Source organism: Clinocottus analis, unplaced genomic scaffold, assembly GCF_023055335.1.
Source record: "Clinocottus analis isolate CAN_PGR_092001 unplaced genomic scaffold, fCliAna1.0.p SCAF_13, whole genome shotgun sequence".
Taxonomy (NCBI): domain Eukaryota; kingdom Metazoa; phylum Chordata; class Actinopteri; order Perciformes; family Cottidae; genus Clinocottus; species Clinocottus analis.
This window is the reverse complement of record NW_027175854.1, coordinates 14,175,975-14,191,576: the sequence shown is the minus strand read 5'-3', so window position 1 is coordinate 14,191,576 and position 15,602 is coordinate 14,175,975. Positions and strand designations below refer to the sequence as shown.

Sequence of the window (15,602 nt, the reverse complement as noted above, 5' to 3'; positions counted from 1 at the left end):
CTGCTCAAATTATCTAATAGTCAAACAATTTAAAGTTGTAACCATCGCAAACGAAAAACGAAAAACAGTGGATTAAGACAATTGACATTGAATTCATCAATACAAAAATAGTGTCCAAAATAATAAACATAAAATGTATACAAAAAATATCTCAACTTGAATTTTACATCTTGAAATTTGGTGTAAATTTTGATTTTCTATCCCCATCTATTTACCTATTAAGGGTGCAGTACACATGTCTGTCCTTCAGGTGGCGATGACACACGTTGGGTTAATTTATTGCTGATTCACTTGGTTTGCACACGAAGAAGAGCAGAACGCCAGAAACAGCTGTGACGCTGACAGACCCAGGTAGCTAGCGAGGTCTTAGACAGCTACAGTGTATTATCTATTAAAACAAAAATAATAAAGGTAGATCGTAGCAGTCGGCAGACAACACTAGTGTGACTAACATACTGGTGCAACTGGGCCGGGGGACATTTTACATTTCCTGAGTTTAGATACGGCTAGTTGTTGTTTTTTTGGTAGCCGTTAGCTCGCTTTAGCTCGCTAGCTGTGTTGTTCTGTTCTTTGTGAAAGTGTCCGTTTCCTTTTGTAACACATGAGTGTGTCGATGGTCGTCATCCGTCTGGAGCTAGCCGACCAGTCTCCTTCTCCCCAAGGGTTCCAGTACTCAGCTGGTGAGAATATGTATACTGTACACATGTACACATTTATACACTTGTTCTGATTCTCACAGCTCACTGTTCTTGTGGCGAGTTAGCCGGGAAGCTAACGAGCTGTTAGCTAGCGTTAGTTGTTTACTAAATTAAATTCATTAAATCTATTCAGTGTACTATACTAACAATACGTCTTAGAGGTACATGTTGTACTTATTACTTAAATACATCTCAGAGGTCATGTACTTTTTTACTGTACTACATCTCAGAGGTTCATATTGTACATTTTACTGTGCTACATCTCAGAGGTACATGTTTGAGTTTTTACTGTACTACATCTCAGAGGTACATATTGTACTTTTTACTGTACTACATCTCAGAGGTTCATATTATACTTTATACTGTGCTACATCACAGAAGTACATGTAGTACTCTCTTCCCTGATACTTGTGGGTCCATCTTGTCCGTTCATGCTCTTTGAACTGTCCTGTCTCTGTGTCCTCGTCCCTCCAGCTGAAGACATGTCAGAGAAGGACCTGCAAGACAAAGCTCTAGGCGTCGCCAAACACACGCTGAGCGGGAAGACGGATCTGGAACGAGCCGCCGTGCTGCACCAGCACATCGGGAGCAGAGCGATGGGCGACATGGTGATAGAAACCTTTGAGCCCAGCCCGGGTAAACACCAGCAGAACGCTTTCAACAATAACGATATCTTTATAGTTCATAACAATCATATGTCATCAGATTAGATCTTCAAACAAGCTCTTAAAGGATGAGGAGGGAACGATTTAACATGTTTCTTAGTGTCAAAATCCTTACGATAAGACCAACAATGAATACATTTTACTACCTTGATGCATTTTGAGGAGCACTTTGAGTCGCCTTGTTGCTGAATAAGTAAACCGAGCCTTCAATAGGAACCAATGTGCTTGGACTCGAGAGACACAGGCAGGAAGTCAGACCGCATTGTGAGGCGGACCAACACAATGTTGGTTCTGGTGTTTTCATGAGATTTGTTCACATTTATATGAACCTATGAGCTGCTTTTCCCTTTTTCAACACGTTGGATAATGTTTGCACGCTGCTGACCCCCCGCAGATAAAGGAGGAGGTGAAGACCCCGGCGGTTCAGCAGAACAGGACGGAGAACCTCAGGCAGAAGCGGCCGTTCTGGAGGGAACCGAGGGAACCGAGGCCAGCGCGACGCCCGACTCCCCTTCCAAACAGCTGCCGGACCAGATCTCCTTCTTCAGTGGGAACCCGTCCGTGGAGATCGTCCACGGCATCATGCACCTCTACAAGACCAAGTGAGTGAGAGAGACACACACACACACAGACACCGACATAGTAATACCATGTAAATGTAATTTTAATAATGAATAATAAGTCAAATTTAATGATAAAGAATACATGTACTATTTATAACAATAGGAGCGAACTTTAAAGTTGCCTGTGTATAAAATAAAATACATTAAATACATTGATTGTATACATTTAAATAAATTGCATAAAATAAAATACATTTAAATGAATAAATAAATTACATAAAATAAAATACATTTAAATGAATAAATAAATAAAATAAATTACATAAAATAAAATACATCTAAATAAATAAATAAAATAAATACATACATAAAATTAATTTAAATAAACAAATTGTTCTCGCAGCAAAATGACGTCTCTGACGGAGGACGTGCGCCGCAGCGCCATGGTGTGCATCCTGACTGTCCCGGCCACCATGACCAGCCACGACCTCATGAAGCTGCTGGCGCCCTTCAACGACGTCATGGAGCACATGAAGATCATCCGGGACTCCACCCCGAACCAGTACATGGTGCTGCTGAAGTTCTGCACACAGGTGAGGGGGTAGGTCAAAGGTCAAAGGTCTCTGTGACCTCAAAGGCCTTAAGTCAAGAAAGCCAAGTGCCAGTTAGGAGATTGATCGTTTCAATGTCAGTCGTATCTGATGTGTTCCTTCTGCTTCTTCTTCCTCTTCTTCTTCCTTCTTTCTTCTTTCTTCAGGCCGACGCAGACAGCTTCTACACAGCGTGTAACGGCCGTCCGTTCAACTCCATCGAGGAAGCCGTGTGCCAGATGGTTTACGTGGAGCGGGCCGAGGTTATAAAGTCTGAGGAGGTAAATATACCCGTGAAAATTGAAAATAACCAATTGATGGAAAACAATAAATGACATATTTACACGCCCCTCCCCTCCAGGGAGCCAGCCTGCCGGTGATGGAGCTCACCGAGCTGCCAAAGTGCACCGTGTGTCTGGAGAGGATGGACGAGTCGGTGAACGGCATCCTCACCACGCTCTGCAACCACAGCTTCCACAGCCAGTGTCTCCAGCGCTGGGACGACGCCACGTGAGTTGTGCAGAGACATACACACCATACAAACGCACACACACACACATATATATATTACACGTAGTACTAAATATTCTCAATAAAAACCTTCTTTTTCAAGTTTATTGTGAAGACAATAATAAACAATAAGACAATCCAGTCATGTGATCTTTGTGTTTGTCCCTTTTAGTTATTCTTCTGTTTCTCTCTCTCTCTCACACACACACACACACATACATATATATATACACACACACGCACACACACTGTTTCCAGGTGTCCTGTGTGTCGATACTGTCAGACACCCGAACCCGTGGAGGAGAACAAGTGCTTCGAGTGCGGCGTGCAGGAGGTAGCCGATATATCAGTCCATCTTCTTTTTTAATTCTCTCTCGGTCTCTTACTCCGTCAAGATGTCTCTCTCGTTCTCTCACTCCGTCAAGACGTCTCTCTCGTTCTCTCCCCAGAACCTGTGGATCTGTCTGATCTGTGGGCACATCGGCTGCGGCCGCTACGTGAGCCGTCACGCCTACAAACACTTTGAGGAGACGCAGCACACGTACGCCATGCAGCTCACCAACCACCGGGTGTGGGACTACGCAGGAGGTACGGGGGGAGGAGGTGGAGGGGGTGGAGAGTGGAGCGGGTAAGGGTGTGAGGGTGTGAAGATGTGAGGGTGTGAGGGTGTGAGGGTGTGAGGATGTAAGGGTGTGAGGGTGTGAGGATGTAAGGGTGTGAGGGTGTGAGGGCTTATGAGTGTGAGATTATCTAACTTTTCATCTTGTGAGCAAAGAGACGTTTAAATCGGGGAATACAAATTTTTCAATAAATTCACCCAATTGTACAGGATATATCTTCATGGAGTCGTGGTGTTGTTGCTAGTATTCACTTCTCAGACTGTAGTATTATGTTAAACAGTGTCGAAGTACTCAGCCATGAGTAAAGTCCTGCATTCAAAATTACATTTTAGTAAAAGTACAAAAAGTATTAGCATCAAAGTGTACTTAAAGTTTCATATTACTGGATTAAAATCATTACATAATAATAATGTTAATGTACTGTAACGTTGCAGCTGGTAAATGTGGAGCTCATTTTAATGAGTTTAATCTTCAATAAAACATCATTAATTATGAGTTACTAATCTGTCACTACAGTTCTGTTAGATGATCTTTCTCTCGGTTACTCGTTTCGGCTCTATCGTCTGGCAGCGCTCAAATGAAACGTTCTCTCGCGTTCTCCGGTTCTAGATAACTACGTTCACCGGCTGGTGGCGAGTAAGACGGACGGGAAGATGGTTCAGTACGAGTGTGAAGGAGACACCTGCCACGCCGAAAAGATCGACGCGCTGCAGCTGGAGGTGAGCGCTTCCTGTTGTTGTCGTCGTTGTTTTTGTTTGTTTTGTTGCTGAATGAACACACGCGTGACGCTGACCGTCGTGTCCGCAGTACTCGTACCTGCTGACCAGTCAGCTGGAGTCCCAGAGGATCTACTGGGAGAACAAGATCGTGCACCTGGAGAAGGAGACGACGGAGGAGGTACCGTACCCAGAGCGCCGCTTCGGCCCGTTGAGAGCGTTTCCTTTGGTCTGACGGTGCTGCGCTTCCCCTCCAGATCAACAACATGAAGGTGAAGTTCAAGGAGACCCTGGAGCGCTGCGACAACCTGGAGCGCCGCTTCGGAGAAATAGGAAAAGAGAAGCAGAGCATCGAGAAGAAGTAGGTGGAGATTCTGACTCATTTTTTATGTATGTATATTTGTTATATATATATATATATATATATATATATATATATATATATATATATATATATATATATATATATATATATATAGATATATAGATATATAGATATCTATATATATATATATATATATATATATATATGTGTGTGTGTATGTTTCATTCTTGACATTACAACACAAATGCTGTTAAAACGTTTATTACTGAAGGAAACCTATGAGGAAGTGTGTGTGTGTGTGTCTGTGTGTCCGTCCGTCCTGCAGGTGCACTCAGCTTGTGTGTGTGTGTCCTGCAGGTGCACTCAGCTGCACACTCGAGTGGTGAAGCTGAGCCAGGAGCTGAAGGAGGAGCAGGAGATGAACCGCTGCCTGAGAGCCAATCAGACGCAGCTGCAGTCGCATCTGGCAGAGGAGGAGCGCAAAGGAAAGGAGATCGGTGAGTGAGGAGGATATGTATGTTTGTATATATATCTATCTATATCTATCTATCTATATCTATCTATCTATCTATCTATCTATCTATCTATCTATCTATCTATATCTATCTATCTATCTATCTATCTATCTATCTATCTATCTATCTATCTATCTATCTATCTATCTACACACACACATACACACACACACACACACACACATACACACACACACACACATACACACATACACACATACACACATACACACACACACACACACACACACGTACGTTCCAAAAATAATCCATTATTATACATGTTTTAAGGCCGTAAAACCCCTAACCACACACTTTTATACACTTTTCTCAGACAGGCATTAACATTTTCTCACATTTCTCTCTTATTTAAACACTCTCAAAGTTTTGTGGATTTAAAAAATAAGCCCGAACATGTTTAACAAATTTCATTTTAATAATCCATCTATGAGGTCCTCTGACCACGCCTCTTTGTCCGGGAGCCGCTGCGCTGACTTTTTACCCGGACGTATTCTGTCCTGTACAGGAGACACTGCACGGAGGAGACTGATTGACAAGGTGTACAGGACAGTCCCTCAGCTTGATGAGGCCGCAGAACGCAATGCGCGTTCATACTGTACGCTGTGAAAGAAAGGCAACAAAAAAAATCTGCGTTATTTTTCACAGCTCTAATATCTATCTATCTATCTATCTATCTATCTATCTATCTATCTATCTATCTATCTATCTATCTATCTATCTATCTATCTATCTATCTATCTATCTATCTATCTTCACTTCTGGCTCGAGTTTTTCGGTGTGTGTTTGGAGGTCAGTGAAGGTCGTTGTGGTTCGGTTCCTTCGTGAGACGTTTGTTTGCTTCGGTGAAGTTAAATCAACACTTTGTGTCGACAAAGACGATGTGCAGAGACGTGATTCTCCAGAGGATGTTCACCTTCACTTCTCCCAACAGGAGCTTCTGCCTCCTTTGAGTTCCCTGTTTATGATCCACCATCTTCTACCTCTGACAGCAGTAACTCTCATTTGAGTTTTTGACCGTTGTTGCTTCTCCCTGAAGGTCTGACTCTGATCTTTCACCATCTGGGTTTAGCAGCAGCTCTGGATGTTTACTACAAACTCCTCCTCCAGTCACGTAGTATAATAATACATTACTCATTGTTTATGACCATGTTGTAGTGTGTGTGTAGGTCTAAATGATTATTTGTCGTACAGACAGGAAGTTCACACAGCTGTGTACGAACCGTAGAATAATATGTTTGTCTTTAGAAGAGAGGGAGCTGAGCTGAGAGTCAGAGATCAGGGGATGCTTCGTTATGACAGATATTCTTATAATAACCTGTCTAAAGGTGACGTCAAAATACTGTGTGTGTGTGTGTATATGTGTGTATATACATTTTCTGTATGTATAGATCAACATAACTCAATATTCAGGGCCTCGTGACAGTTCACCCTCTATGTCGTAGGTTTCAGCAATCCTCTGTGAGCGTTGTATTGACATGTGTCGTACGGGGTTTCCCTGCAGGCGAGCGTAAAGACGGGGCCATCGGGGAGCTGCAGGAGCAGCTGAGGGACGTGATGTTCTACCTGGAGGCGCAGCAGCAGATCGAGCACCTTCCTCCGGAGGCCCGCAGCGAGATCCAGGAGGGGCAGATCAACATCGGCGCCGGCCCGTCGGACGCCGCCACCGCAGGCTCCGCCTCCTCGTCCTCGGTCAGAGGGAGGAGGGGCCGGGGCAGGAAGAGGAGGTAACGGCCCGCTCCTCCTCCTCCCTCCAAAAACTATCAGACGCTCTTTTTGGTTCACCAGAAGAAGAACGGAGAGCCGGACGCCCGAAAACACACGACGACGCTGACAAAAACACGTTGAAAACCCTGCTGTCGTACTTTCTCCTGACGTCTGTTTGAAGTGTAAAGATGCGAGAGAAACAGAAGCCTGTTTGTCTGTTTTCTTCAATCCAAAATGGTTTTGTTTTTTTTTTTCAACGTTTTTTTTCAGTCAATTGTTTCCAACAAAACTACAGCTGAACATTTCTTTATTTCGTGTTATTACCATCCAGGTCAGAGATTCTCAACCTCATGTACAAGTACCACAGAGAGGTACTACTGTGTCTACCAGGAAGTACCCGAAAGTATTCAGAAGTAGCTACGCCTACTTGTAAAAAGAAAATAATAATTTAAATTGAGGAGCATATTTATGATCAGGTACTTTTACTCAAGTAACGTACTTTAGTATTATTTTGTGGTACTTGAACATAACTCGAGTATTTCTATTCTGTTTTACGTAAAACATCATCATGAAATTCACCGTTAAAGATTTAATTTAAGTTGATTGACAGGAAATGAATCGACTATTTTGATCGTAAATCTTTTTTCTTTCAGTAAAACGAAATCCGAACAGAGGTGATGACCTCTTAAAGGGACAGTTCATTAATGTTTTATATATTTCTTTGAACCTATAACGTATAAGACGAACTGTCTCTTTAAGAGGTGATGACCTCTTAAAGGGACAGTTCATTAATGTTTTATATATTTCTTTGAACCTATAACATATAAGACGAACTGTCCCTTTAAGAGGTGATGACCTCTTAAAGGGACAGTTCATTAATGTTTTAAGAGGTCGTCGCCTCTTAAAGAGAATGTACGGAAGCCCCGAGAAACCAAAAATCTTTCCTCTTCTGTGTTTTCTACGTAAACAGGTGAAGAAGAAAAAGTGTTTATTGTTGTAATTCTCATTTTGGCCACAAGAGGCTGAAGTTGGGCCGCTCACATTTTCCCTCCCAGCTGAATTTTATATTTCTTCATGAACTCCAAACACGAGCTACATATATTGTTTATATTTCATTACATTGTGTTAAGTTTTGTCACGTCGGTGCGCTTCTCATTAAAAACGAAGTGACAGAAAACGATAATTAAATTATCTTAAATCATCTGGAATTCTTTTTTTTCACTTGTCATTTTCTCTTAAATTATCCCGGCTAAACTTTTTTTTTATTGTAAATCTTTATTTTCCTGTTATAAGACAAAATAAAATAAAGAAGTTAAAAAGATTAACCGGAAAGAAACTTTTTCCAGCAGTTCTTCAGTCGGAAACACAGGATGCTTTTGACCTCCATGAGAACTGACAGCTGTTAGCTTAGCTTAGCATAAAGACTGTGAAGTGGGTAGCAGACAGCTAGCCTCTTGTTTGTATGCTTTATGCTAAGCTAACATTTAACTCACAGACACACGAGTGCCTGTGAGTTCTTAGCAAAAATTATTCCCAAAATGTTGAACAAATGTTTTATTTATTTTTTAAAGAGAACATTCAGCAGGAACAGAGCTGGAGTCACTCTGTGTGTGCGTGTCTGTGTGTGTGTCTTGTCTTTCAGTCCGCAAAGAAAAATGATTCAGAATGTTTTTTTAATGTAAATTCAATTTTTGCCATTTCAGTTTTCTTTGTCCTCTTCAACCTTTTCAATAACGTTTCCTGAAGTTGCTCCGAGCTGACGAGGCGTAGACAACGCGCACAACGCACACAACGTGCTCGTCTGGTTAAAGTTCAAGAGACACAAACAACCAGGAAAGCAACTCATGTTCATGCATCGTGCTTCAAAAGAAATTCAAAAAAGTTATCATTAAAAAGTGCAGTTTTTTTTCGTTGTGTGATTGGCTGCTGCAGAAGCAACACGACCCCGAGGATGACTAATCCCTCCTCCTCCTCCTCTTCCTCGCAGCCTCAACAGTTTACTCCCAGCAGCCTGTTGAACGTAAACTGTCCGGACGCGGCTGCACGCAGGATGATGACAGATGACGGATGTTTCCGGCTCTCTGCTCTTCCTTCTCCTCCGTCGGCTGTCACGTCTCTGACTTCTGCTTCTGAAGTCTCATGAAGTCTGAGCGCTGAGCGGCTGGACGTGTTGCTCACACGCTGCAGGGAAGTGATGCAGCATGCAAACATCTTTGCATGTCTATTTATAGAAAGTTAGTACACACACACACGCACGCACACACACACACACCTAGCTGCAACTTGCTGTCACTTTTTATTATAACGTTTAGTCACAAAAATGAATCGCAGTTTCCCTCAAAGACAAAATATATTCTCTCCTGTCCGATCACAAGAGGAACATTTGTTTTTTTTGGTTTTTTTTTGCTTGAACAATTGTTTCAGTAATTTAAGCCCAAAAAAAAAGATAAAGATCTTTTTTTTTTTCTCAGCTGCAACCTCCTTACATCTCTGATAAGCTTGCAAAACTAAATGTGTGTAACATTTAGGTTTAATTGGCAGAAATTGAATGCACAATAAATATAGTACAGGAATGACATTCATAAGCATGTTACACACACATGAATGTGTACTTTGCATGTTTTTGATCCATAAAACAAGATTCTCTGCAGAATATCTGACCGATGTCTGAAGCGTGAACCTGAACGCAGCATTTTAATATGGATCTTAACTGCTTTATCTTTTACTTTATGTTTAGTAAAATCTAAATAAAATAACAAGTACAAATAAAAAAAATGTCTGAACAATATCCACAGGAACCATTTAGTATTTTCAGAACTTATGTTTTTAAACATATGAATAAACAAGTGTTGAATTAATAACTAAAGATTATTAAAGGGTAAAAAGAAGTGAGTGAAAGTGAAATCTGCTGACTGAAGCGTGGTGGAACGTGTCGAACTAGAAAGTGGAGAGAAAGAAGGAGAGAATAAAAGAGGAGGAAAGAGGAGGGGCCAGCGGGTGAGGGACAGGCAGGAGGCTCTTCCTGTGCTGAAGACTGAAGCTGCTGGACGCTTCAGCTGGAGGTAAGAGCTCTCCTGTACTCTCTTTACTTTCTTCTCTTCCTCCTTTTTCTGTCTCTTTCTTCTCTGTGAGCAGTATTCACCTGCCTGCTCTCTCCTGAGGGAAACCTCCTGACTTCTGTCTCTTCTGTTTGTGTTTCAGCTGCTTTTTGGGGTTTTTGCAGATAAAAACTCTCAAAGAAGTCGAGAGAGAAAAGCTCACGAAAGAGGTACTTTTCTTTTTTTCTTTTTTTACACAGCAAACAACATCAAAAGAGCTGTAAAATGTTTGGTATGCGGCTGGTCCTCTCAGATCTCTCTCTCTCTCTCTCTCTCTCTCTCTCTCTCTCTCTCTCTCTCTCTCTCTCTCTCCCTCTCTCTCTCTCTCCCTCTCTCTCTTTCTCCCGCTCTCTCTTTCTCCTGAGAGTTTTGCTAAATTCCTTCGTGCTGAAGTCAAAAAGTCTTCAAGACGTCCAGCAGCATACTCCTCTTTCTCTCTCTCTGTCTCTCTCTCTCTCACTCTTTCTCTCTCTCTCTCTCTCTCTCCCTCTCTCTCTCCTGGCCTCCCGGGCGAGAACAATGCCCCTGTCATCGCGGCCTCGTTGTTTTATTGTGTTTCCTCGTCGCTGTGGAGCAGAAACATAATCCCAGAGTGTGTGTGTGACGAGCTGGAATATGGATTGTGTTTTATTGTATTTGGCTCATTCAGTGTGCTCAGCTTGACCTCCTTCTGGGCGTAACTGATAGTTCCTCTTTTTCCCCGGTACTCACACACTCTCCACGCATGCAGTGTGTGTGTCCTGCTGCAGAATCATTTCAATTATGTGACGATTCAACTAAAGTCAGAATGAACCTCAACTTTATTGATTTAAAAGCTGCAGGAAGTTGTTTTTTGAGTTAATGATACACGTGAAGCTGTTAGAGCTCCTCGGGGTGCTGCGTTTGCTCGTGCACAAGCGAGTGCATGTGCACGAGCATCCGTTCCTGAACAGCACTTCCTCCTTCCTGCAGGAACGGTTCCAAAGTATTTCATCTGTTGATTTGAATGTGGCGTTCAAAGGAGAAGCAGCGGCTAGTGACGGATGCTATCGAGACAAGAGAGAGCAAGTTATGGTCTCTGGAGATGTTTCAACAGCACCCAGAATGCACTGCAGCTGCATCTGTCACACGCTTTCACTCGTAAATCTTTTTCCTCACCAGTTACTGTTATTTCACTGTGAAGCAATGTTTCCTCCAGACGAGAGGAAGCAGCTGCACGACGAACACTTCTGTAAAGAGGATGTAGAAGTACTAATACTCAACATACTGCAAGTAACAGCACAAAGTACCAAAAGTAATGCAGAATAATATACGTATTAGACTTGATTATAATTATAGATGCAATAATAACTTTCCGATTCCAGCTGATAAAGTTATATATATTTATACACGCGCAGAGGTTCATCATCTGCAAAGAGATAATTTTAAACTCCCCAAACCGGATATTCTGCTTCCCCGTGACCTCGCCCGAGGTCAAACCTGTCTATTGAGCTTTCAACCAGCAGAACACCATCCTATGTTTAGGCCTCTGCTCTAAAATGTCTTCCCCAAAACATAAAGGGTGTATCTCCGCAGTAACTAGGGCTGTTAGAAAAATGTTGGTCTTATAATAGAAGGAACACGTGTGAGATGTTGTTCAGGTGTGTAAATATTAGTCTGTTACTGGTTAAGAGTAAATAAAGATGACACACAGAAAGAAAGGGAAAGGTATGTGAATATGTGAACATTATCTTTGCAAAGGTTGACTTTGATAAAGTGAAGCAGAACAAAGTTAGAGAGGGTTTAATACAGAGAACATTCGGGTCCAATGGCTTTATTGGAGCTCATTGGGGCCATTGGGTGGCCACATGCACTCTATCATGTGGTCATTGTGAATATATAAAAACAAATACTTATGATGAGCTGCTTCCTCGCTGCAGATGAGCGACCAGGACAGCAGCACCTCGGCCTCCCATACGGAGGGAGAAGTCGAGGGAGAGATGGACGAGGAGTTGGACGGCGACGGCAACGGAGACGAGGTGCGCCGGGACAGTCCCGTCCCGAGCTTCTCCAGCTTCTCCTCGTCTCTGCACGCCGTCGTCCGCATCAAACAGAAGTACCTGGCCATGAAGAAGAAGCGGCAGGAGATGGCGGCCCTGCAGGCCCTCGGAGGAGACGGGAGCTTCTCGGGAGCGCCGAGGAAAACCAGCCCCAAGATCTTCACCTTCGACGGACTCACGCCGTTCTCCTCCACCCTGTCGTCCTCGTCCTCGTCCTCCGTTCCCCTAAAGAAGAAAAGGAGGAGAAAAAAAGGGGTGCTGTACCCTAACAGGGGGCGCCGGCGAGCTCCTCCCAAGCAGGAGCAGAGCCGAGCCAAGTACTGCCTCTACCTGCTCTGCGCCATCGTCTTCGTCCAGGTGAGAGGAAGCGAATGACGAGGGCTTTGTGTGACGTGTCGGTGTAAATATAGACGCGGTGCGTCAGTGTTTGTTCACTAGAAATGTGTTGCAGGTCAAGGTGAGCCACGCGTCATTAGGCTGTCTCATTCCTTCATAATCATAACTCTTTGTTGAGGTAATCCGGCAGCTCGGTTGTCTCCCGGCTTTATGAATGACAAAAAGATTCCTATGACAGTTTGCTGATGTTTGCAGCAGCTGAGCATGAATTAAAAAAAGGCGATGACACGGCTTTGTGTCATTGTGGTGCAACCAGGCTGCAAACCAGCCGATGCGTCATGTGTTAAAGCTGCATTCTCTCTACTGACCACCAGGGGGAAACTCCTCTGGTTGTATAAAAGTATATGCTTCATGTGTTAAAGCTGCATTCCTTTTTTGACACATGGCTCTCTTAAGTTGCAGTTTGATTGACATCCAAGTGTTTTTCTGTTAGTAAGTCAAAGTAAAGTGTGTCTTAACTTTATATTTTTGCATATCTGTCACTCCTCTCTAGGTATACAACGCCATAGAGAACCTGGACGACCACGTCCTCAGGTACGACCTGGAGGGGCTGGAGAAGACGCTGAGGCGGGAGGTGTTCGGGCAGCAGGGGGCGGTGGACGGCCTGCTGGCCCACCTGAGGGACTACCTGTCCACCTACGTGCACAACAAGCCCCTGGTGGTGTCGCTGCACGGGCCCAGCGGCGTGGGCAAGAGCCACCTGGGCCGCCTGCTGGCGGCGCACTTCCGCTCCGTGGTCGGCGAGTCGCTGGTGCTGCAGTACTACGTCCTCCACCGCTGCCCCCTGGAGGCCGACGCCCCGCGGTGCGCCCACGACCTCGCCGCGCTCGTCTCGGAGACGGCGGAGCGCGCCGAGGAGGAGGAGAAGATCCCGCTCTTCGTCTTCGACGAGGCCGAGCACATGCACGGGGAGATCCTGGACGCGCTGCTGCGGCTCGTGGCCGCCGAGCGGTCCAACGCGCACCTGAACGCCGTCTACCTGCTCCTGAGCAACCTGGGCCACGCGCACGTCACCAAGCACACGCTGCACAACTCCTCCAGCGTGCCCGCGGTGGAGGAGCTGGCGCCGATATTGCGCGACACCCTAAAGAAGCTCCACCCGCTGTGGGCGGAGGCGGACGTCTTGCCGCTGGGCCTTCTGGAGAAGAGCCAGGTGATGGAGTGCTTCCTGGAGGAGATGACCCGAGAGGGCTTTTACCCGGATCATGCCAACATAGAGCAGCTCGCGGGGGAGCTTGAATATTACCCCGAGGTCGGGGGCCACGAATACGCCAAGACGGGCTGCAAGCAAGTGGTGGCCAAGGTCAACCTGCTGTGAAGATCCTCTGCAGGATAAAACGTTTGGAAATGTCTTTTAAAAGCGTGAAGAAGAAACGGCGCATTAGGAAGTTGAGGTTAATCGAGAGTTATGCAACTTGAGCGACGCAACTCGGGAGATGTGGGGGGAGGAGGGGCAAAGCTTTTTCAAGAGCAGTTTCGCAAGAATTTGAAGGAAGCTGCAGACTCTGTGGTGGTGAAATGTGTCGTCAATCCTGTGAAGAGGTTTGGAGTTCAATTTTTTATATGTTTTTTATATCTGCCTGCGCCAGGAAAGTGAAAACTTGGTGACGTTGAGGTCCGGCGATTATCTCGGGGCGACGAAGCCGTCGGATGGATTGGCGTGAACGTCTCCATGCAGACGTGCGTGTTCCCCAGAGGATGAATCCCAATGTCTGTGGCAATCGGATGACTTTCAATCCAGCGCCACCGAGAGGTTGACATTTCTGGGTTTGAGTGAAATATCTCGGCAGCAAAAAGATGGATCACTGTGAAATATTCAAGGTCCTCAGAGGATGAATCCTTTTTGATTTCATCCGATCCCTTGACCTTTTTATTTTGTCCTGACAAGTTAACATGTTTTGTTTTCGAGTGAATCATCTCAGTAACTATTGGAAGGATTGGCATGAGAGTTTGTACAGACGTTCACGTTCCCCAGAGGATGAATCCTTGTGACGTCGGTGATCATCTGACTTTTAGTCTAGTGCCACCGTGAGGTTGACATTTGTAGGTTTTGAGTGAAATATCTCCTCAACAATTGGATGGATTACCATGTAATTTGGTACAGATATTCACGTTCTCCAGAGGATGAATGGTTGTGATTTTTATCAATGCCATGACCTTTTATTTAGTCTTACAAGCAGGTGAACATATTTTAGTTTTTCAGTGAATAATCTCAGCAACTATTGGATGGACTTTAAAGTTGTTTTTTCACAGATATTCATGTTCCCCTCAGGATTAACTGTAATATCTTTGTAGATCCCTTAACTTTTCATCTTTTCCATCATCAGGTCACAACTTGAATGTGCCCACTAGTTTGCACGCTAATATGCCAAAGTAAGACGTTAAACACGGGAAATCATAAACCTGCCAAACATCAGCATGTCAACTTTGCCATTTGGAGCCTGTTAGCATGCTGACGTTAGCTGACTTAGCTAACGTCAGCATGCTAGCGTTACCTAAGTACTGCACAGACGTACAGGCGCGGCTGTCGGCTCTTAGTCGTGTCTCATGGTATTTTACAATTTTGTGGCAGAAATCTCAGAGATGGATATTTAAAGTGTGTACATTTATGTTTTGTGCGAACTGACCCTTTAAACCTTTTTGTATCCATCATTAATTCGGCAGCTCAACCAGAAACGATAGGAAATGAATAAATCCAATATTCATTCATGTAATAAAGTTCAGATATTTGTAATGAATTACTTTCACACATTTCAGAACAATTGGAAGTTGTTGTTAATGCTTTCTGATATTGCTCAAGAATCTGCAATGTGGATTTACTTCAACGGTAACTACGTTTATTTATTAAATACTTCTGCATTTATATACTACATGTTATGACATATGTTCTTGACCTGATGAGATTAAATGACTAATACGTGAATGTCCTGTATTCAGGGATCTTAGTCCAAGTAGTAAAGTAATAAAAACTTTAATGTGTGCTTTGAAATTAAAGATACTATTTAAACTCAGATGTCAGATATTTCCTTGCAAAAGAACAACACGAAACAAAAACGGGAAACCTTGAAGGAAAAGTTTGACATTTTGGGAGACAGTGGCCACTTAGCTTAGCACAGCATAGATTAGCATAAAAAATGGTTAGTCTTTCAAAATCAAAGTTGAT

General features: G+C 43.8%; 2 protein-coding genes across 3 annotated transcripts; both read left to right on the top strand.

The window, feature by feature from the left end:
- The first annotated feature begins 332 nt into the window (after positions 1 to 332).
- Positions 333 to 8,291, top strand: brap (BRCA1 associated protein). 2 transcript variants are annotated; one of them, XR_011077383.1, is made up of 13 exons: positions 333 to 680; positions 1,173 to 1,334; positions 1,758 to 1,965; positions 2,330 to 2,519; positions 2,684 to 2,797; positions 2,878 to 3,026; positions 3,285 to 3,360; positions 3,476 to 3,614; positions 4,256 to 4,365; positions 4,454 to 4,543; positions 4,620 to 4,723; positions 5,013 to 5,184; positions 6,725 to 6,862. XR_011077383.1 is itself a non-coding variant. In XM_068574823.1 (13 exons), exons 1-13 carry the CDS (start codon positions 602 to 604, stop codon positions 6,949 to 6,951), a joined length of 1,788 nt encoding a protein of 595 aa, XP_068430924.1. In that variant the 5' UTR covers positions 333 to 601; the 3' UTR covers positions 6,952 to 8,291. The 2 variants fall into 2 exon arrangements, 1 of the variants encoding a protein (XP_068430924.1); XM_068574823.1 differs by having other exon boundaries at positions 5,045 to 5,184; positions 6,725 to 8,291.
- A 1,676-nt stretch (positions 8,292 to 9,967) lies between these two features.
- tor4aa (torsin family 4, member Aa) lies at positions 9,968 to 15,467 on the top strand. Its single transcript, XM_068574400.1, has 4 exons — positions 9,968 to 9,989; positions 10,129 to 10,195; positions 11,924 to 12,400; positions 12,933 to 15,467. The coding sequence occupies exons 3-4, from the start codon at positions 11,924 to 11,926 to the stop codon at positions 13,755 to 13,757; spliced, it is 1,302 nt and encodes a 433-aa protein (XP_068430501.1). The 5' UTR covers positions 9,968 to 9,989; positions 10,129 to 10,195; the 3' UTR covers positions 13,758 to 15,467.
- Positions 15,468 to 15,602: the final 135 nt, after the last annotated feature.